Genomic DNA, 23789 nt, shown 5'->3' with positions numbered 1-23789 from the left:
TGAATTCCCACTTTTGTGAATAACCTTGGTAATGTGCAGCCATAGTTCTTTCCACAATATTCTATACATATTTTTCCACTCGCACTCTTTTGTGTTGTTGCACTCAAATCCGTTTAACTAAAGTGTCTGTGCTAGTTTCTGTCTTAAAGGCGAATCGATTTGATCTAAATGAAAAAGCACAAGGGAACATTAGCCTAGGTTTAATAATATTTCTTGTGTAAACCATATATCAAGTCTAGATTACATCACCAAGCTTGTTTATATACTTTATTCCTATATATGGAACATCTGGTCAAGTTCTTTTAGTCTTCTCCAAGTACCTGCTTAAATAACCCTTTGCTTAAATGCTTTAAATGAAAAATGTTTTATTTTCATTAAACCACTGCATTATAATTCTTAGAATAATGTTCCACCTCTGCTCATTACCTTCACTGTGCTCCACTGTCTGCACACATCAAACATTGCAGTCCTCAAACTTTTAACCTTAAAATATATATATATATTTTTTTAAAGTGAATATTCGTGACAAATCTGTTATAAAAAGCTAGCTCCACTCATCACTGTAAAAGAAGGGTTTGACTTCTTGTCTGTCTGTCATATCTCTGCTATTCAGTGGCAAAATTAGCATTTTTATTGCAGGGATCTGAAATATATTATTGGTGTCATAGTTCTGAAAATTAGCCCTTCACCCCCACATTACCTTTCAAGTCACAAGACTAATTACCATCCTCTGCACCTTGTACATTAGTATCACCTCCAGGAGTGTTGGATGGGCGGGGGATCTCGGGTAAAGTCTGCTGATTTTTATCCCTCTGTCAATCATTTGCCAGAGTTTTATCACAGCTCCCAATTCACTGTTTATTGAATGGTGTTAGTGTGTTTGATTTCAGTGTAGCTTGGGATGAAAGGTGCAGGTTCATGTACTTTGGTTAAATAGCACTTGTTGCAACTAAATCTGCCAGCTGGAACACAATCCTTTATTGCATTTGAATAGTCGAACTCTGCCCATAAATAATTCTTCAGCAACATCATCTTTTTATTCCCCCCCCCCCCCCCCCCCCCGTTCTATATTTTCTTGTCCACATATTCTAGCTTATAATCATGTGATAAAAGGGACGGTCAATGAAAAGCTGAAAGGTTTAAAATAGAAATAGAAACTATAGCATTATTTCTGCCCTTTTTTAATAGACAGATCTGGTTATTCCTAAATCTGAAAATTGGCCTTGTAATTGCAACGTTTGTTTAATTAGCTGAGCTGGAGACAACTTTTTTTTTTGCTGTTATAACCGAACATTCGCTATTCACAATTTAAATTTTTTTTTGTGCCTATCCTCCTTGAGAACTCATTTAACGTTTGGTGGTAGAACCCATTTAATTTTTGGTGCTCACATCTTGGCAATTTGCCATCTGAGTTCATGCTGTCCAAACTAAATTATCCAAATTATGCCTTCAGACTCAAGTGTATAATGCCTCCTTTGCTATTCTCAAAGAGCATTCATTAGATAGTGGGAGCCCCGCTCCGATTCAGGATTTACTGCTAAATATGTGGCAATTGGCACTGGTGTGTGAAGCTATTTCAGCAAGCAGTAACTACTTTTCAGCAGAGGCTGTTCTTTTATTAAACTTCTACAGTTCTTGTCAACATTATACTTCACTATTAGACATTAGCCATGTGCTGCTAATCTTTATTTATTTTTTATTTTTTTTTGTCACCTTATCTCCTCCCCCCAAAAAAGATATTTAAGTATGCAAAAAAAGCCCAAAACATATGTACATTCTTTCTGTCACACAGTGAAGAAAGAATATTTCATGTATGCTAAACAACGTGTAAAATGTTTTATTTATATTTTCCCCCTTGTTGTGTATACTGCTAGGCCAGCATAGTGGTAAAGACTACAAATATAGAGTCTGAGTGGCTGAGATCAAAGTAATCTGGCGATGTAACGCAACTCTGATTTTAGGATTTGTGAAGTGACATTTATATATTTTTTTTATTTTTACATTGAATCTTTGTCTTTTTCCAGACATTGTAAGAGAATCTTTAGCTGCACATCTTTTAATCAGTTCATTTGCTGGTGATTTTGCAGTGGGCCGTGTATAGATTAAAATTATATTGGTCTGATGGCATTGTTGTCCACAACGTAAGCGTTTGTCAGATTCTCTTTAAGGAGATTCTATTGCAGTGGTTCTGAAATCAATCACTGCCGCACTGATGTGAGTTTACCTACATCTATGCCTCCATTCTATATACTATAAATGCTGCTGTCGGCAAGCAATGTCTGTGAAAAGACATTTATGGGGAATGTTAAGGGCCATAACCTATATTTCTTGGATAATATAGACTGCTTCCCTGTTTTAGGCACTGCATGCCTTACAACAAATTTTCAAACATTTTAACAGTTTTGAGCCCACCCCTTTTTTTCGGGTTCATCAAAGAGGCTGTCTGTACTTTCCCTCTGTCCATACAAAATTTGGTATGGCATTTTCCCACAAGGAGGGCATGTATTCTATTAAAATACCTCCTTCATCCAATCTTGCGCAGTTCGTTTCATGAAACTTTTGCCTTGAGCTGTTAAATCTCCATGCTTTTTAGTTAAAGGGTTACTCCAAGCTTCAGAACCACTACAGCCTGCTCTAGTGGTTATAATGCTTTGAGTATTGTGACACTGTTCTTGTTAAGTGGAGGGGCACACCCAGGTCCTGATGGGGCGCCGTGCCATCCTTATTGGCAGCTGAACCACATCAGGCTTCTGTGGAGCTGCAGTAACAGAGTGCTGATGCTGTCTATTATCCATTCATTGATCCAGATTTTTAGATCCAAATACACATATGTGTAACATTTGGAAAATGCAATTGACCATTTTTCAGCAAAAGCTTTACCTTTTGCCTGCTATACAATCAGATTGACCACAGCTACCAACGTACGGCCACATGTGTTGAATGTGTGGGATGTAATTAGGAGGCAACTGAGAAGTGTAGAAAAAACATGAATGGATATATAGGCCTTCCAGCGTCTTGTATGGGAGCACACTTAACATCTATCGTTCGCCATCACGTGTGTTGGCATCTAAAGCTCTATCATCAAAACGGGAGCTGTCAGCAGCCACTGTAAAAGCACTCTTAATGGGTACTGCAGTAGCTTGCATTCCTTGCATGGGGCTAACCTGTGATTGGCTATTAGTACTATGTATTTATTTCGTTTTACAATGGCAGTGATTTTTCAAAAAGTGCACCATTTGTGAGCCCACCACCTTGTTCACATTTGTTAGTGGTAGTCTTCACTACTCACTACCCTAAAAAATATCTGTTGTATTGCCTGTTCCAACAAGGAGGATGGGTGTACAGTACTATTAAATTCCAGGACCCTCCTTTAAAAAAAACAAAGCAAGCTAACATTCGGGCCTGGTAAAATGTCAGAGCCTCACTGGTTAATAATAATCTATACCAATTGTAAGTGTTGAAGTACCAAAAGAATAATGTGGGTACCTCTCTACCATGCCTTATATCCAAAAAGAGGACAAATATGTATAACATTTGGAAAATGTAATTCGTCATCTTTCAACAAAGCATTGTCTGTTACTTGCTGTACAATGAAGTTGACCACAACAACCGCTGGAAGGTCCGGGTGCTGAATGTGTGAGCTGTAATTTGGAGGTGAGAAAAGAGTCAGGAAAATAAATTGGATTGAAAAACGGAAGGAAGTGGGAATGAGTGATATTTGTACATTCTTCCTTTCTCATTCATAATATTCCTTTTGGAAGTGTGACTGGAAAAAAAAAAAAGAAAATGAACATCAATGTATAATCTGTATCCAAAAATGCAGCTCTTACATAATGCTGATTATAATGAAAGAGGCACTTTGATCACACAGGACTTAGGGGGACCTCCTAAACACCTCTAAAGCATTTCAGCAAGTTCTGTTCTTGTGTAGTAGCAGAAGGGGTTCATTATAGTTCTTAACACATCTCAACCTTGTCATTCCATTTGTAACGATTAAAATGATTTATATAGCGAAAACATATTCCCCAGCACTGTACAATAGGTAAAACAAGACGAGCTATTCTAACAAAACATAATTCATATACAGGTACAGTAGGTAAAGTGGGCCTTGCCTAAATAAGCTAAAAAAAACAATAGTTTTGAGAAACAAATTTAATTTATAATTTACTGAGTAAATGGGGAGGGGGAACACCTGTGGTTTTTTTTTTTTTTTTTGGTGAGGGGGGGAGGGGATTTAATTTATAATTTACTGAGTAAATGGGGAGGGGGAACACCTGTGGTTTTTTTTTTTTTTTTTGGTGAGGGGGGGAGGGGATGCCATGGCTTCAAATGGTCTGTGAATATTACATTCAGCCAATGAATGCCTACACTGACATTCAACTAATCCTACCAAAGAATCAGGGATCCTGTAAGTTTCAAATAATCATTTTTGCTTGTTTACTAGAACATGCTTACTGCTTCCTTTCTGTCCTTCCTCCTAAACCTGGAGTGTCCAATAACACGGTTGTCATCAGGAAGCACAACAAAGCACAGATAAAACATTCAAAGTAGTAGAGGATGTCAGTAGAGGGCTCCCAGAGTGGAATTGTTCTGGTGGAACCAGGATTGTGTGGGGCAGGGCTTAAACATGCTGCCTGGCAGTGCATGGAATTTCTTTGATGATCTCCTTAGCTTTTGACATGAATGAAATGATGCTTGAACTTGCAGTGACATCTCTGTTGTTTCTTTTGGCAACTTGAGACAACTTAGACTTTGCTCTTTCCCACATGTGTTTTTTGTTGTTTTTTCCCACTAAAGTTATTCTCAATTTCAATTTAATTTAATGTTTCTTTCATTTCGTAAAGATAGAATCTACATGATATGCTCTCATTGACTGCAAAACAGTCAAAAGATATGACAAAGCAAGGACCACTTTTTCTTATGGTAAAGTTAAGGTTGACAAAACCTGACAAAAGTCATAGCTTCTGCCATCACGTTTTGTCAGTTCACAGTGACGGCTGTGGGAATCCTGCATTGTCTAGCTCGGGTGTAGGCAACCTTTTAGTAGTACTGTGCCAAAACAATATCTTAAAGTCCCTTGGCGTGCCGGCCCAAATGTTCTAAATTCAAGTGTGTATTTTGCCGTATTCTGCTTGTGTTATTTATGGGTGCTGCATTGCGTTGTAACATTATATTTGTGCGCATGTAGACTGTTATATATTATATGTTCATTAGTAATTTGTGGTATTTTGTATGATACACATAAATGTAGACAGTGTATGGGGGGCTGCATGTGGAAGTGTGTGTGTGAGTGATATGGCACAGTGTGTTCGTTGGTGTGTATGTTTGGGGCTGCTTGTGGTATTGCATGTGAGACTGCTTGTGGAATTTGTGGGGACTGTGTGCATTTGCTGTGTGCAGGTCAAATGCAGGGCATTTGCTGTGTGCAGGTCAAAGGCAGGAGCTGCGATAATTGGTGGGGGCTGCTCTACTCTAGTATGGATTCCTGTTCACAAGTACTGGAACGGTAAATTGAGGATTATCCCTCACCACCTTTTTGTACTAGCAGATATTTGAAGCCCCACCAGGACTCCTGATGGGTCTGAGCCTGTTTGGCACCTCGAGTGCCATAGTTTGCTGACCCCTGGTCTAGCTTATTGCGAGACATGATATGTGGGGAGTGGGGGAGTGGACTGGACTTGTGGTAGCTGCAGATAACTTGATCTACAGTTATTGTAAGCCGATATTTCATATGTGTGCAAAACTCCGTGCATAATGCAGGTGGGTCATGAAGATTGGTTTGGGAATCACTGGTATAAGGTATTCCTAAGCCTATTTTATCCTTATTTTGCTTGTTTCTGCAATTATTCACACTCAACATCTACTTTAGAAAGAGTCCAGATAGCTATCAAAGGCTCCTTTATACTACTGCCGATTCCCTCATACTTTGTTTCCGCTACGTCATAGCGCTATTTGCTTGCATATGAGAGTACTGGAATTGCTTACACCTTCCCCTCAGTCTGGGTCTAAGTTTGTATTCTAGCTTTACCTTCTTCAAAAAAGATATTGAAGCAAACGTGTGCAAGAACTTAATTTTAATTAATCAAAAGAACATACACGTACTGATGATACTAGATACATGAGCACACGGCTCTGCCCCCTTATCTCAGAATTGTAAAGCACGCAGCAAGGGTTTATTATGGGAGATGTGAACTGGCCTGCACATGCACAAATAGTTCTCTACACCGTGTCTCATGCATATGGAAACAGGAAAATAAAACCAATGACAGTTGCCATTCATGGGTGTTTGGCGTTAAACATATATTTTGAAATATTGTCCTGGGATTCTGACTGTGTAGATACACCGTATTTATATTTCACTGAGACTAGTTTGTCTGATCTCAGCCTGCATGTGTTAAGGTATATATCATGGCATATCATTAGTACTGAGAGTAATTCTTTTTTTACTTTTTCCCTCTTCCTTCATCAAAATTTTGTGTTCTTTAGTGTCCCGATGGGAAACGGCTGGAAGGATTGTCCAAACAGTTAGACTGGGATGCTCGCAAAATACAGAGATGGTTCAGGCACAGGCGGAATCAGGATAAACCAAGTACACTAACAAAGTTTTGTGAGAGCATGTAAGTATAATAGATACATTTTTTAATTTATTAAGCTGCATTATAATCCTGATATGGAATGAGAATTGCTGCATATTTACAATTAAACTGAGCTTGTTGTCTTAGAAATGGCTTAAAACAACACATTTTATCTTGAATCTAAAGGTGAGGTGGTCTCTTTGCCCCATTCTGCCCATAGGAGATCATTATTAGTGAGGTTCTCCCAGGGCAATCTAATCATTCTCATAGAATCAGCACCCTCTGGAGTTGTATTTTGTCTAGAGCTATTAAACTTCTACTGTGAGTCCTGTTCAAAGTGAGGCAGAGCACCATCTTGCCTGATTGCAACTTAGAATTCACCACTTTTATGAAATAAGACTAAGTGCTTTAAGGGCTTGGAGTGTTTCTTTAAAGTATGTGACGAACTGAACCTCGTCACGGTGCTTGGAGGGGCCTGCTGGCCTACCTCTTGCCAAAAGACTATGGGCCCTCTAAAAAAACAAAACTATGTGAACAGACTTGGTTCGGGAACCAAACAGCCGCACGAACCGGAGCCACCCTGGAGCTTGTTAGGCTTAATTGCAACTTTGCAGCAATTTTCACAGCAGTGTTGCAAGTGTTCCTCTGGGCGGCCGCAATTCCTATGGACGACCACGAGGTGGCGGCCATCTTGTTCGCATGAAAGCAGGCAGCGGTGTTTGGGCATGAATCTCATGGAACTGAAAATGGACACAGAAACTCCCGAAACACCGCTGAACTTCCAGCATTGCTTGCGTTCCGTTCTACAACACTTAGAAAGGCGCTGTGTGGTGGAAACGTTCCCACGAACAAGGGGAACAAGCTCCAGGGTAAGAACATTGACTCTGTTAGGTAGCCCTGCTTCTCTGGAACTGTTTTGGGCATGGGACTATGCGTGCCGTCGGTCAAATTATGACTTCCAGGAAATTCCTGAATTCCTGAAATGATCTGGGGGATTTTTGGATATGTTGGTCACCCAGATCATTTGTGTGTGTTTAACCCCTTAAGGACCAAACTTCTGGAATAAAAGGGAATCATGACGTGTCAGACATGTCATGTGTCCTTAAGGGGTTAAGGTATTTTTGGGGTGTTATAAAAATGTGTTTTCTGTGCCTGGAGATAATTGCGTTTAATACAGTGCTTGACTCAATTATTTCCCAATCACGTGGGAGGGATTGACCTATTTTGTATGGGAGTGTCCTGGACCTGAGAGCCAATATAATTGTGTATGTGTTTTTACTGTAGTCTACTCTCTGGTCCAAAGGGGAGTGCCCCTTGCATGGGGACTTGCATATAAGGCCAGTTGGGGCTGCCATTAAACAGATTAATTTTACCCTTCATAAAGTCTAGGCTCATGTTTGCGGGGTTGGAGAGCTATATTCACTCTGAGGATTGCTATAATCACTATACTCCCTTGGATCACAAAGATTCCTCTTGTAAGAGCAGCCTGTTTCGCATTTGACTGACCGCATGCATGGTCCCATGCCCAAAACAGTTCCAGAGAATTGGGCTGTGCGGTCTGTCTACTCCGGGCATTCGAAGTGTAATAAAAATACAGAACGTAGAGAGTTCGTATGGCACTTAGTCTGTCTTTCCTTCGGGAATTTATTCTTACCGAACGCCGTTCGAATAGCCGAACATCCATGGAAGGTAAATGGTTAGCAGTGTTCGTGCCGTTGAGTGTCCGATTTGAGTTCCAAGAACTCGACGACCAAACACCGCTCATTGTACTTGCGGCTCAAGATGGCCGCCGTCACAAGTTCGAATGCCGCTTCGAACCACTTTGACCGTTCGGGAGTTCTAAGTGCTCCTGGTATAAGTCCAAAAGGACACAAAACATATTTTCAACCAGGGTTTAACACTGGGTCCATAGTCACAGGGCAGGAGGCTGGCAAACCGGCCCCTCCAAAAACCAGTGGCGAGGTTACTTTCGCCACACAACCCTCTTAGGTGAATTCTGTGTATACAGTTCACCTTACCGCTTTTAGCTAAAAGAAAAAAAAAAGTATTTTTATGAAACATTAGGGTGAAAATGTTATGACAAATATTATTTTTCTTTGAACTTGATTTGGTTGCGAGACATTCGCTTTATTTTTCAGTGGCTTTTAGTAGTTAAGTATTTACTTACCTTTCATCCCTCTCTGCCACAATCTCACCGTGGCCAACTCTCTGTCTCTGGTTGAGATCCTCATTACTTATCTCAGGCAATCCAGTGTTTCTCCTAAGAGAGGCAACAGAGAACCTACTGTGCATGGAAGTATATCAATAATGGGTATTCATAGCTACTTGACTAGTGATGGATTAGCCATGTTGGAGCCAAGATATCACATGATTGCCAGTAGCAGCTTCAGGTTAGCAAATTCCACCTGATGCACACTATATTACCATTTTCAAACCCTCTGAGCAACTTGCAGAGAAGTATTTTTTTTTTTTTTTTTTTATGGATTTGGAAGCAGTCAATCAGAACTGCTTGTTTATCTACATTCTCTCCTAAGTTTCCAGCATTCTACTAAACAGAAATGAGGTGCTTAAAGGACCACTCCGCACTTATATTCTTGAAAAAAATGTAATTCATTGTTTAGTTGATATACCCCTGTTGAATACATGCACTCCTTGGAGGTATATTTAAGAGGAGCTTGCAAAATCTGCATTTCTTATGAACTGCAGCCTCTGCCACCCTTGTTCCTCGGAAGAGTCTATCTGAGGTTTGTCATCAAGAAGTGCTGAAGAGAATGTATGTTTTTGCTTTTTTTTTAATGTTTTTAGTTCTCTTATAGGTGCAGACAGGCAGGCCCTAAAACAGACTTAAGAACATTAACCTCTTAAGGACCAAACTTCTGGAATAAAAGGGAATCATGACATGTCACACATGTCATGTGTCCTTAAGGGGTTAAGAATGTAGTGTTAGGAAAATAGATAATTATTCCTAAGGCTTTAGTATCCCTTTAATCTGCACTTAGGAGAGGGTTAGGAAGTCCAGCTTAGCTGCTAATTTTGCATTTATATATGTACCCATGCTGTTGGTAGTTACAAAAGTATGTTCTAGTGCAGACAAAATGTTTGCTAGAGCCATTGTAAGCTTTAATGTAGCAATGAAAACTCTACACATATTTCTCTAGAGCGCAATGAGACTTCCCCTTTAACAGTCTGAGAACGTGTTTAAAAAAATAAAATGGCAAAACCCTAACATTTCAGGAAAAATGCCAGTATTTTGTAATGTTCAATCATGCAACACCTTTTTTTCTTTTTTTGGTATCAGCAGTGTCATGATAAAAACTGTCCTGCCTTAGCAGTAGCTTTGAAGATTATTATTATTATTATTATTATTATTATTATTATTGCCATTTATATAGCGCCAACATATTCCGTAGCGCTTTACAATATTAAATGTTAAAGGGCTGTTAAAGGGGGACACTCTAGGCACCTAGACCACTTATGCTCATTGGAGTGGTCTGGGTGCCAACTCCCACTACTCTTAACCCTGCAAGTGTAATTATTGCAGTTTTTTTTATAAACTGCAATAATTACCTTGCAGGGTTAACTCCACCTCTAGTGGCTGTCTATTAGACAGCCACTAGAGGTCACTTCCTGGGTTCTAGCACAGGAAACCTGTGCTAGAGCGTCGCTGGACGTCCTCACGCTGTGTGAGGACCTCCAGCGTCGCTCAAAACCCCATAGGAAAGCATTGAAATGATTTTTCAATGCTTTCCTATGGGGAGACGTAATGCGCATGTGCGGCATTGCCGCGCATGCACATTAGGTCCCCTCAGCCGGTGGGCGAGATCAGTCTCGCCCACCGGCCGATGCAATGAACTGGAGGAGCGTCGTGGAGACAGCGACGAGGGACATCGCCACTCCTTCAGGTAAGTCACTGAAGGGGTTTTCACCCCTTCAGTAACCGGGGATTGGGGGGTGGGAGGGAGAGGGACCCTCCAGTGCCAGGAAAACGGATCGTTTTCCTGGCACTGGCGTTTCCCTTTAAATCTCATTTCCCTTTTACATTTGTAATCCACAAAACTTTTTGTCAATATGTGACTTCCCGCCACTCCAGACCCCACTTGACAGTAATTTTTCTGAGAAATGAAACCAAGAAATCAATAGAAAGTATGAAAAAGCATTGCTCTGCATTATTTTGTAGTGAATATAAATAAGTTAATACCTCTTTATATTGCATCTCCTGGCTTACCCTTGCTCTTTGATGACAGACCTCTTTAGCCCTCATTAGCACCACTTGCACAATAGGGCTATAGATAGCTGTTCCCATAGATCTGGCCAGGAGATGCGTAGAAAAGCGGTTATATAATGTGTGATCTTTTTAATTAACATAAACCATTTTACTTTAAATGCAGTTAACGGAAAGTATCCACGCCATTTAAATGCGGCATCATAGTGTACTTTTTTGGCATGCGCGTTAAAGCTTTAGTTTACAGAATCATGTTGGGAAAAGGATTGATTCATTTTGGGATTAAAGGATGATTTTAAGATTTATGGTTTTATTAAAAATGCCTTTCCCACCCTAATCCCTAAACCTCTGACAGGGCCCTATTTTGAAGACTTTCAAAACCTTCTATATGTGGAAATCCACACAACGTGGCGGCATTTATCACTACCGTATTTCTTTAGGTAAACTTATTTTAAGTAAGAATATATATATAAATCCTTACATTATGGAATTTCCTTTTTAACCCAATTCAAGCCTAAATAACATCTGCATCATTACCCTGAAACGGCTCCTCTCTTTCTTGCCCTATGATGCTAGACTTCTTATATTTCTCGCATTGCATTGCTAACTTCTTTCTCTTTTCCTATCTCTAGGTGGAGGTTTACTTTTTACCTGTATATCTTTTCCTATGGAGTACGGTTTCTTTGGTCGGTAAGTTGGAACGAGTCTCCTAGCAGATGCGTATTGTTCTAGCACTCCACGTTAAGCTTAGATGAAAGAAGCATGCATTAGCCTGTTAATGTGTTTTCATAGGGTCTGTGATGGTTCGTTTTGCAAAACGAATGCCAAATGGCAGGTTACGCAACTTCCTTTCCTAATTTTAAGAGCTGCATCATCGTTGGCCATTTTGAATAGCTGCCTTTTGTACTTTATCATGTATCAGTGACAGTGATGATGACCAGGATTTGTATAGGTTGTGTTTGTATACATTTTGACCAGGCTGCAGACCTGAATAGCCAGGGTCACCTGTATTCTTCTGGTGCAGGCACAGTTTGAAATAATTGTCTTTATGCATCACTAGATACTGTATTTTAAGCGTATCATTTGAGCCTCAGACATATTGTCATCCCTTGTATGACCAGTTAGAGCAGTAATACCATCACTATTTTTGAACTCGGAAACTCTGGTTCGAATCCTGGTCAAATCACCTTTAGAATACGTGTCAGTGGGCAAAACCTCTAATAACGTACATCTTCCTACTTTATATCCTCAGTGTGTCAGCTTGTTTGAGCAGAGCCGCCTTTTCCTCTCAAATATTTCCTTTCTATAATTGTAAAGCGCTGCGGAATAGGTTTGCGATATATAAATAAATATATAAAGCACCTTTCTTCACAGCTATAAAATGTAGTTGTGCAACTGAAGGGCAGTGTTTTGGTTATACTTTCCTGAGAAGCCATGTTTGTTAATTCACAGAAACTCGTTAATTGTTAAGATAAGGAAGTTCTGCCTTTGGCCATGCACAACGCTAAAAATGTCTTACTCATGGCTGCATTCCTCCTACCTTGCACATATAAATTTAAGTGCAATTATATTAGGAGGGGGAGAAGGGGGGAATGTTTGAAAGTAACGGGAAAATGGATTTGTATAAAGTATAATTTGGCCCTCTTGATAAAAGGAGACAGCAGAACATTATACAAATTATACTCTGCAAAGCTGTTTAAATATTATATTACAATTAGTAGAAAGCAAAACATAGAGAAACCCTAGAGAAAATATGTGTTGTACATTTCATCCACACTTGTGGAGGTCCAGATCTCTAGGGGGAGATCATTTCATATACAGGAAGGAGCATGTGAGTAGTCCTGGGATCGTAGAGTAGATATCTAGTCTTTGAAATCTAAGCTGACGTTCGTGGTCGAAGAGCATGGTAACCCATCAGATTAAAGTCAAGACACTCTCTCAGATAAGGCCCCAAGTTGTGCATGTGACCCGTTAGAGTACTAGAATGGAATTTATGTAATATACGCATAGTGTAAACTGCCATAGTAGCTGGAGTCTTTTTTTTTTTTTTTAAAGTAGAAAACGGCTCTATTTAAAGGGCATGCCTATAGTTCAGACATGTTGAGACAAACATGCCCTCCTTGGACCCTTAGGCAACAGTAACTTAATATAACGGCTGAAACCTGAGCCCACGTATCGAAGTTGCTGTAAAAAAGGACCGTGAGATGACAAACCGTTGACATGGCAACAGTCCTAATTCGTTAAGGCTATCGATTTAAGCTCAGCTATATCTTTCTCTCTCAATGCCATCCAGATGAATTCTGAAAACCTGTATTTGAGCATATAGAATGGTTTTATTTTTTAACTGTTATTTCCTGGAACATTTAAAGGGATAATGCATTTAAAAGAATGTAAGCTCGTTTGAGCAGGGTCCTCTTCAACCTATCGTTCCTGTAAGTTTATTTGTAATTGTCCTATTTATAGTTAAATCCCCCTCTCATAATATTGTAAAGCGCTACGGAATCTGTTGGCGCTATATAAATGGCAATAATAAATAAAATTAAATAAAAGAAAGTGGACTCTGACGCAGAATCCAGTGTACAAGGGAAGTGCTTTAGTTCCTCAGCAAGTACTAGTTCTCCCTTACAAACATTTTAGGGAGTGCTGTATGAATTCCCCTTCTCGCAACCAATATCAGCAGGGGACCTGTTTAGTACGGAGTATTCAAATTCATATTGCTGTTGGCAGGCCAGTCGCACAGATAACCCATAACAACACTCTGTATATGCACAGTCTACCTGTTCAGTGTTCATTCTTTTACAATCTCCAATGGTTTGAAGAAAATATTTTAATGTTTTTGAAAAGTTGAAAATGTACATCGTCATCTAATGGTTTGCATTTCTTTTTTTCTTTTTTTTTTTTTCTTTGTTATGAATGCAAGGTCATTTGGGACATCTGTTTTATAGAATTGCATTACTGCAGGGTAGATCAGATGATTTTAGAAATACATTATATAAAGCCCAGTGTTTCACAAACACTTTTTATTTAGTTATTTATTCATAATTTTTGTTGTTGTTGTTAATGTATTTTTCTTTGCAGACTCCCTGGTTTTGGGATACACGACAGTGTTGGTACAACTATCCTTATCAGGTAGTGTATTTTAAGTTATCTGTTATCCAGAAACCACTGCCGGCCTATCGGTCACATTGCATAGTTCGGCAATTATTGGGTGTATATGCTCCAAATGTATAGTTAAAATAATCTCTTCCCTCACAGATGTAAACTGCTGCATTGCATTCCTTTTCTATCAATTTGCTATCTTTATACTTATTTGGTTACCTACATAGATGTATTATAGAAAAAATTACTATATTGCAAAGTATATTTCTTGTTGTTGAACATTCTGCCAAAACTCTGGCTTTTGTATAAGGTGGGTATGGCCGGGCAGTTCCCCGCTTCCTTCTGTAACTGTAGGTATTGAGTAGAGAATTTTTTTTGTTTTTTACTCTTTTTCACACACAAGCATTAGTGTGGTAAGGAGCTCGGTGGATGAAATTGTTCCTTTTTTATTTAAAATAAAAGCTTGCATGTGTTTTAGCCTGTGTGTGTGTGTTCTGTAATGCATACAAACAGTAAGTTAATACATATTTCAGAGCATCTCCTGGCTTATCCTTGGTTCTTAGGCGCAGCCATCTTTACATCTTCTTGGGTCAAGAGCACTAATTTAAGGGACACTCCACTGCCCAAATAAAAAGTAAATACAAATCGTTGTTTAGCAGATATACCCCAAATTAAAACGTGCATGCATTGAATGATGCAGTTTTTTTTATTGCATTTCTATCTAAAACAGCTTGCAAAACTGCAGCTTTTTTTCCCGGCTGCCTTTGCAAGCCCTCTCCTTCTAACACTACTAAGACTTGTTGTGGCTGTCCAATCACAGGCTTCCCAATGCAGCTCAATGAGATGTCTTTGAAGGCGGGTGCTCTGGGCAATCGCTGCCTCTTGAGTTCAATGCAACTAAACTAACCAAACCAGGAAGTAACAGGGCCTGTCATCTGCTTGAAAAACTTGAAATCTGCACTTTTGCCGAAATAAAAAAAGAGGACACACTCTTCACACATTAAACTTTTCAGCACGCTAAAGTGCTTTAGATAACATGCTGCAGATAAAATGACAACTACTGTGTATTAGCAAATCCTGATGTCATAGACAAGTTCTCTGAGCTCTTTTCCCCTTTTCAAACTGCACATAGTTTTGGAAGACACATGTATAATTTTAAAAAACACAAAATTACTAATCGTTAACGAGAGGTCCCAAATTAAGCAAGTGCTGTGCCTGCCATACTATGTTTCTACTAGATAAAAAACAAACAAACAAAAAAAACGTTTAAAAGCACTGTTGCCAAGTGCTACAATGTGGTTAAATATTTACCGCTCCAGAGAGAGCTGTTGTGTTTTGACAGTGAAGATGGGGTAATATTTGAGTGTATTGATTTGCAAAGTGCTGTACATTTGTTAATTGTCATTGTTAGTCAGCATAAATAAACTGAATTTGAGCAGCCTTTTAGCTGCTGTTAAACTGCCAGAGTTTCAATTACAGATGTAGGGATACAGCGTGATAAAGCGTTATCATTGCCGTTTTGCTCCGTGAATCTTTTTGAGTTATTTAATGGTTATTTATGACTTTCCCCCTTTAAAGTAGCAGTGTGAATTTCCTACTTAAAAGAAGCTTGTTACTCAAGACAAAGCCTCTATGGTGTAATGATTGCTAGAAATGACATTTCCAATTATTCAGTAGCATAGTTCATTCTTTTTCTAATTTCTAACTTGTTAGTCCATTAATTGGTTAATTGTCAAGCCAAAATATCTTAAAGGAAAACTATAGTCACCTAAATGACTTTAGCTAAATAAAGCAGTTTTAGTGTATAGATTATTCCCCTGCAATTTCACTGCTCAATTCACTGTCATTTAGGAGTTAAATCACTTTGTTTCTGTTTATGCAGCAATAGCCACACCTCCCCTGGCTATGATTGACAGAGCCTGCATGAAAAAAAAACTGGTTTCACTTTCAAACAGATGTAATTTACCTTAAATAATTGTATCTCAATCTCTAAATTGAACTTTAATCACATACAGGAGGCTCTTGCAGGGTCTAGCAAGCTATTAACATAGCAGGGGATAAGAAAATCTTAATTAAACAGAACTTGCACTAAAGAAAGCCTAAATAGGACTCTCTTTACAGGAAGTGTTTATGGAAGGCTGTGCAAGTCACATGCAGGGAGGTGTGACTAGGGTTCCTAAATGGCAGAGGATTGAGCAGTGAGGCTGCCTGCAGGGGCATGTTCTATACACCAAAACTGCTTCATAAAGCTAAAGTTGTTCAGGTGACTATAGTGTCCCTTTAATTGGAAACCCTCTCCTGCTTTCACAATTATTGTGACCCATATTGTTTCTTCACAATTCACTATTTAGTATGTAAGCCTCCAGTGGTTCTGTTTTGGAACATTGGTTTCTTATTGTACCTGCCCAGTGCTTCCTTGATAAATCACGTATTGCTTCCGGAAGAAAGAATTGTGGAGAACTATCTCAAGTGCATTTTATTTTATTTTCAGCCGCTCACTTCGGGGGTATACTACTATTATATTACAGAACTGGCCTTTTATTGGTCCCTGATGTTCTCGCAGTTTACAGATATCAAACGCAAGGTAAGGATGAAATCAGGGTCTTTTTTTTTTATGAATAATTGTGTAGTACATTGTTTAGGCTCTGAATGTCTAATACAATGGAGTTAACCAATTGTGATATTAAGAAGTGGTACACAGGGCACCTTGACCTGTTAGAGGTTACTCTGATGTGTTTTGGGATGTTTTGATGGATAAAAAAAAAATCCTGACCAGGCTCTGTTCAAGGGTGAAAATGCGTATGCATTCTCCATGATTTAGCAGCAGAAACCACTTTCATTGTGAAATTGCTGTGACTCGTGCATTGGGCAACACTAGGAATTATCTCTTGCATCAGAGAATGTGGAGAAATGACAGGCCTGTTTTAATTCATAAAAGGTACAGGGGTACCTTGAGCATGTATTTAGATATTTCCTTATTTACAAATCTGCATAGCAGCTATTGCTTTGCATTAGCATTTTCTTTCCTGTAGGTTAAGAAATCCGTAGTAATCAGTACTATTACATGTTGACAAATGTAACCATTGCAATACGCTGTTTCCAACTTTGAATTTGTCATTTGGTTTTCAAATTTATTTTTTATTTTTTCTTCCTCCTTGTGAATTAGGAACATACATTATAAATACTTAGTGCCATTTCCTTTGGAAAAGCATTCCAGGCATTTTGTAATAGAGTGTAGATTTTTACGTTGAGTGTTGTAGTCTAGGGAGCTGTGGGCGTGCACTGCCAAAATGAAATAGCTCTTTAATTGCTAGACAGTTGTCTTTGGAAAGCAAATTGCTTTCTGGGTTAACATTTGAATGTGATCCTATAGAGTACAGACAGTGCACATCTTTGTTGGCGGTTTTAAAACTCTGAAAATGTATGAATTATTTTAATTATGAACAGATCCAGTGTCCTATTTGTTACCACTGCCACTATGCAGAGAGTTCTATTATTAACTTTAACAGTCTTGCTTTATAAAAAGCAATCACAACAAATGTAATACAAATATAAATCAAATTTACAGTGAGATTGTTTTTGGTGTGGGGGAAAAAAATATATTTGGCTCCTATTTCATATATACTTTGGTAGGTAATTTAGAAATATATCTGCTCGTGATAAGCAAGTCAAGCTCTTTCCACTGAATAAATGTGTACATTTTATGGAAAGCAAATAATATCTAAATAATATTTATATAGTATTTGAGTGGGACAATGCAGTCCTTTCTTGCTGAATAAAAAAAAATAGTGTTTTTTTTAACTCGTTGAGTACAGCAACCAAAGCTGTTCATATAATTTGCTAAATCTTTGTGGTAAAATGATGCTCTTTATGCTGATGTTCATCGAATAGCACAATTCCTTCTTTCAAAACCCACATATTCTACTGCATCAAGTAATTCATTTCATAGAATCCTGTTTCTGAGTTATTAGCTTTAGCTCTTCCCTACACTGCTTTTAACACAATTAGGTCATTTAAAAAAAAAAAAAAAATTATTTTTTTTATAACAATCCTGCGAATAGCGTATTTTTTCTTTGATTTTCATGGCGAACGTGTTTTCTAAATTTGCTTTAACCCTTGACGGAGGCATTTATCCAACTTCTGAACCAAAAACAAAATCTTGAATTTGAGCTACAGGTGTTTCTCTTCAAGTGCCCCCATACATACATACATACATACATACATACATACATACATACATACATACATACATACATACATACATACATACATACATACATACATACACACATACACACATACACACATACACACACACACACACACTAATTTTTTTTTAAGGGCAGAAAGGGCTTTCATTTATTATTCAATATGTATACCTAACACATCACCTGTGAATAAAATGGGAAAATAGATTTATTTATTTTTCTTCACATTTTTATTATAATTTTTACACATCCAGTGCACCTAAATAAAAAGAACTCAAAATAGACATATATCATTTCTGATTGTTAAATGCCTAGGATTGAAGTTAACTTTTAGTAGTTAATGCTGACCATATACAAACCCACACACTAATGCTATATCCACCATAATCCTTACCCAATGCTTACATAAACTTCAACTGTATATCTACCCTAATCTTACCCTAGACTCGACATTATCCCTAAAACTGTATTAATCCAAACCCAGCATTAACACTTACTTTACACTTACCCTACAGCTACCCATAACTCTTCCCATAACTCTTCCCTAACCCTACCCTACTCTTACCCCTTAATCTAACACAACCAGGATTTTAATCCAGCTCACACCACAGTCCCTTTATCACATTTAATTGCCTTTTTAATGGGACACTATTGTCGCCTAAGGGATGTGCTCAGCTCAATGGGAAGTACTTGGTGCATCTTGATTGGATGAACCACTTCCTGGTCTGTGTTGAGCTCCCAGCAAATGCTGCAAAGCTCGAGGTTAATGCAGATACTTCACGTGCAGCCATTAAGCACTACATTTGTGATGGAATATGGTATTTTTTTTTAGATTAGATATTTAAGCATTGTCACTACTGCTGTGAACTAAATTTATTATGATCCCGAGACAAATGGATAGCTTGGTATTGAGGGTAATATTCCATAAGTGCCAAAGGTTATCCAGCAGGAACATGATATAACAAATTAATATTTTGTACTGGTAAAGGAGTTTCCATTTCTAAATGTCCTTCTTTGAGTTCCTGTGTAGGTCAAAAAAAGGTTGTCAGATGGAAAAAAGAAAAGGTGACGAGAGCCTTGCTCAAGAGTTTGCTGTTAATGCACCATGTAGTCTTGTTTATGGTCTGGTGGTTAATGTAAAGTTGTTTTTAAGTGGACGACTTGCTGTTGGATATCTGAGATTCCACATTGATGTTTTTCAGTAACTGAAAGCCAAGCCATTTTTCTGTTAATGCCACTTCATAGATGTCTAATGGATGTGCAAATTGAAATGGGATTTCCCCAGCTGCCTGAGAGCATTTTCACAATAATGATATTTTAATAGGTGTAACCTGTGGCTGCTCTTTGCTTTGTACATAGATTTCATACAAGAGAGTTTTTTATTAAAGTGAATCTGTTATTTACATACACATTGTGTGAATAACACTTGCTGGTAATTTTGATGTGACAGTGTACAGATTATAGGATATATTTGCTTAGTTTTAATCCTGTAAAATGTCTTCATGCACTGGTTTGGAAATAGAAGGTGTGCATGTTACACCCTACCTTCAAATGGCATTCATTGTTTACCACAATTCTTAGTGTGCAGAATATATGCTTGGTTGCATAACGTAAAGCTGTGTCATTTGATAATGGAGCATTAGTTTGTTGCGCCATTGGATCTCCTGTGGTGTTGTTTGAACGACACCACCTCTCTGCTGGGGTTTCATGGAGTATGTGTTTATATTTTGATGTAAAATGATAGTCCAAGCACTCAAGTAGATGGCAGAGCAGCAGCTTTATTGGGGCAAACACACAGCAATGTTTCAAGCTTGACAAAGACCCGGTTGGGTCTAAATGTTGCTGTGTGTTTGCCCCCAATAAAGCTGCTGCTAAGCTATTTACTTGAGTGCCTGGACCGTCGCGTTACTTTTCATATACAATGTGGAGTCTCGTCTGCCCCTGATCCGGTGCACCGTGGTAGCCTGGTAAGTGCGGTATCCTCCAATCTACTATCATTTATATTTTGGGGTATCTTTGGATTTATACTAATCCATCATGATCATACTTGCTGTCCCATTCTTACACAAAGGATTCTGTCTCCTTCCAGTCCAGGCTTAGCGGATGGCTACCACCAAACCATGGGTGATAAACAAGTATTCCTCTAACCTCAGTTAATGGAGATCAGCAATGTGCCAAGCCTATAAAGAATGAATGGTTCCCCAACCCAATACTCATATGTGTGTACGATTTCATCTATATTTTGAGCTTGTGAAATTCCTTATTCCACTGCTGCTTACACTGCACAGCCACCTTACACGGTAACATGTAACTTGATCCTCGGAAACGCTGTGGTTAAGCAAAAGCAGAAAGGACATAAAAAATTGCCTGTCTGTGGCATATCTTTAAATTTCCGAGGTGTTTACTCAGAAAACACTACAGCTGCTTTCATGTGGGTAAAGAAGGTATTTTAACCTGGCAGTGTTTGGTGGAGTAATAATTAATAACCAGCATTGTGTGTGCAGTTATTTGTTCACAGCAATGTCTGCTGTCTGGTAGTGCGTGCAATGCATGTTTACAATCACAAAACCCGTTTTTCGTTCATTACCTCTTGCTTTTTTGTCTTGTACGGCATCATCATATTCACGGTGAAATGGTACAAAGCAATTATTGACAGATTTGGGTTAATAGTGTTCTGAAGTGACAAGGACCTGCTCTCACAGTAGCTTGCCGTTTAGAAACAGAGCTGTTTCCTTTTAAATCACCTGCTTCAACCACTATTAATCACCAACCAGTAATGCCTGTTTTTGTTTGGGACAAGTAGATGGAGGACGGAACTTTTAAGATACATTTTTCAAATTCAAGTTGTTAATGTCCATGATCTGATTTGTTTGTTTCGCTGTTCGTATGTGTTTTTAATCCTAATTCAGTGTGTAGTTATAGGTAGGGTTTAATAATAAGGGCAGTGAGACACTATCATTTATCGTTTTTTTTTTTTTTAAGTAAAAAAATAAAAGCCTTCTATAAGCACACTGATATGACAGTAAATTGACTGAGAGGTCCCAGAAAGAGATGTCACAACTGTATTTCATGCACTTTTTTTTTTTTTTTTTTTTTAAACGAATAAAAGCTTAATGGGCAACCAGCTATCTCAATATGCTGTGTGCCTAAGTAATTGCTTCCAGTAAGTATTCTCTTCTAACAAATATTGTAGGATGACCGTATGATGATGAGTCTGTAGCTGGCTTTGTGCAGTTTGGGAACCAGTAAGGCAGTGGGAATATCTGTTTCTACAGGAGCTATAAGGGTAGATCTCCAGCTTAAAAAAAAAAAAAAAAACCTTTACAAATTTTTTTTTTTTTAACAAATCTATCTACAGATGGTACGCACACCTCTGAATCTATCCTTTAAGATGTCTCTAGGGGTGCCCGGTTCCTAGTTTGAAGCTTCCTTCTTTGCTCCACAGACTCGCACCCTTAACCCCTTAAGGACCAAACTTCTGGAATAAAAGGGAATCATGACGTGTCTCACACGTCATGTGTCCTTAAGGGGTTAAAGAAGTCATATCGGTTAACTGTTGGCTTTTTATCCCTACACCTAAACCACTTTCAACACTGCAACTGCATCTTCTAAAAAAGAAACGAAGCCTTCTTTGTAAACCCTTCTTGCAACCTACTTTTCCATTACATGAAATACATCCGACTCTAACCTGTTCTGTAATTTTACCTCACTCCACTTAGAATGCAGGCTTGTTTGAGCAGGGCTCTTAGCACTTATTGTTTCTGAACTCCCAACTTGTCTTGTTGCAACTTCTTGTTAGTCTATTCTACAGTGCTGTGGAATTTGTTGGCACTTCATAAAATAAATTGTTATAATATGTCTCTTACAAACCATTCACCTGTTACCCACCACAGTAACCACAATACAGGTATTGTATTTGCTGTAATTGCTCATTTAGCAAGTGCATATCATGCTTTGCTAAAGGAGTATAGAAATAGTGACAGGTTTCAATCTGTTCATTCACCCATCTTCTGGCGAGCAAGTCAACTTGCACTGCTACTGAAGTGTGTCCAGTCAGAGACCATTACGTAGAACGGAGGAATGGTGTGTGGGGGTAACTGTTGGTGTAACATCGAACCCGAGATCACTCTAATGCTGTTGGTGCTGGAGGAGATGGTAATATTTAGTTAACATCTCCTTAACCCAAGGCTTGACAAATTTGCTTGAAATCTAGGAGCCAGCTAAAAAAGTTAGGTGCCAGATTTTTAAATGTCACAAATACTATTCTTAAAGGGACACTATAGTCAACAGAACCACTACAGCTTAACCCCTTAAGGACCAACCCTTCTGGAATAAAAGGGAATCATGACATGTCACACATGTCATGTGTCCTTAAGGGGTTAATGTAGTTGTTCTGAAGTCTATATACTGTCCCTGCACGCTTTTCAATGTAGACACTGACTTTTCAGACTAAGGTATGGTTTACATTGCGGTCTGGCAACACCTCTAGTGACAGTCAATCAGAAGGCCTCTAGAAGTGCTTCCCAGGTAACATTAATGCTCCCCATAGGGATGCATTGATTCAATGCATCTCTGAGGAGACGTTTATTGTGCAGCATGGCGTTTTGCCACACATGCACAGTGGTCTCCCAATGTTTTTCTATGGGGAAGAATTGGGTTGTCTGAGATAATCTAAATTGATGATCGCAGCCATTGAAGTGGGACCGGCCACGGTGTCACCAGCACGGTGTGTGGAAAAGGGTGAGTAAAAACACCTTTACCATGTGATTTTTAGGGGGCCAGGTCACCTAAACAAACACACTCCCTGACAGACACACAGACAGACAGACATATATATATATATATACTCACTCACTGACGGACACACACGTACTCGCTCACTGACAGGGACACACACGTACTCGCTCACTGACGGGGACACACACGTACTCGCTCACTGACGGGGACACACACGTACTCGCTCACTGACGGGGACACACACGTACTCGCTCACTGACGGGGACACACACACGTACTCGCTCACTGACGGGGACACACACACGTACTCGCTCACTGACGGGGACACACACACGTACTCGCTCACTGACGGGGACACACACACGTACTCGCTCACTGACGGGGACACACACACGTACTCGCTCACTGACGGGGACACACACACGTACTCGCTCACTGACGGGGACACACACACGTACTCGCTCACTGACGGGGACACACACACACGTACTCGCTCACTGACGGGGACACACACACACGTACTCGCTCACTGACGGGACACACACACACGTACTCGCTCACTGACGGGGACACACACACACACGTACTCGCTCACTGACGGGGACACACACACACACGTACTCGCTCACTGACGGACACACACACACACGTACTCGCTCACTGACGGGGACACACACACACACGTACTCGCTCACTGACTGGGACACACACACACACGTACTCGCTCACTGACGGGGACACACACACACACGTACTCGCTCACTGACGGGGACACACACACACACGTACTCGCTCACTGACGGGGACACACACACGTACTCGCTCACTGACGGGGACACACACACGTACTCGCTCACTGACGGGGACACACACACGTACTCGCTCACTGACGGGGACACACACACGTACTCGCTCACTGACGGGGACACACACACGTACTCGCTCACT

The 23789-nt window shown here is 39.4% G+C and overlaps 1 protein-coding gene across 2 annotated transcripts in view; it reads left to right on the top strand.

Moving 5' to 3' along the window:
- The window catches only part of CERS5 (ceramide synthase 5), a 52998-nt gene that overhangs the window by 14369 nt on the left and 14840 nt on the right, over positions 1-23789 (top strand). For both annotated transcript variants that reach the window (XM_063428595.1, XM_063428600.1), the window contains exons 3-6: positions 6487-6617; positions 11430-11487; positions 13876-13926; positions 16388-16480. In XM_063428595.1, the coding sequence (XP_063284665.1) occupies positions 6487-6617; positions 11430-11487; positions 13876-13926; positions 16388-16480 (333 nt within the window). The remainder of the gene's footprint in view (positions 1-6486; positions 6618-11429; positions 11488-13875; positions 13927-16387; positions 16481-23789) is intronic.

Source organism: Pelobates fuscus, chromosome 1 (assembly GCF_036172605.1).
Source record: "Pelobates fuscus isolate aPelFus1 chromosome 1, aPelFus1.pri, whole genome shotgun sequence".
Taxonomy (NCBI): domain Eukaryota; kingdom Metazoa; phylum Chordata; class Amphibia; order Anura; family Pelobatidae; genus Pelobates; species Pelobates fuscus.
Note: the sequence above shows the minus strand (reverse complement) of the source record. Positions and strands in the feature narration are given on the sequence as shown.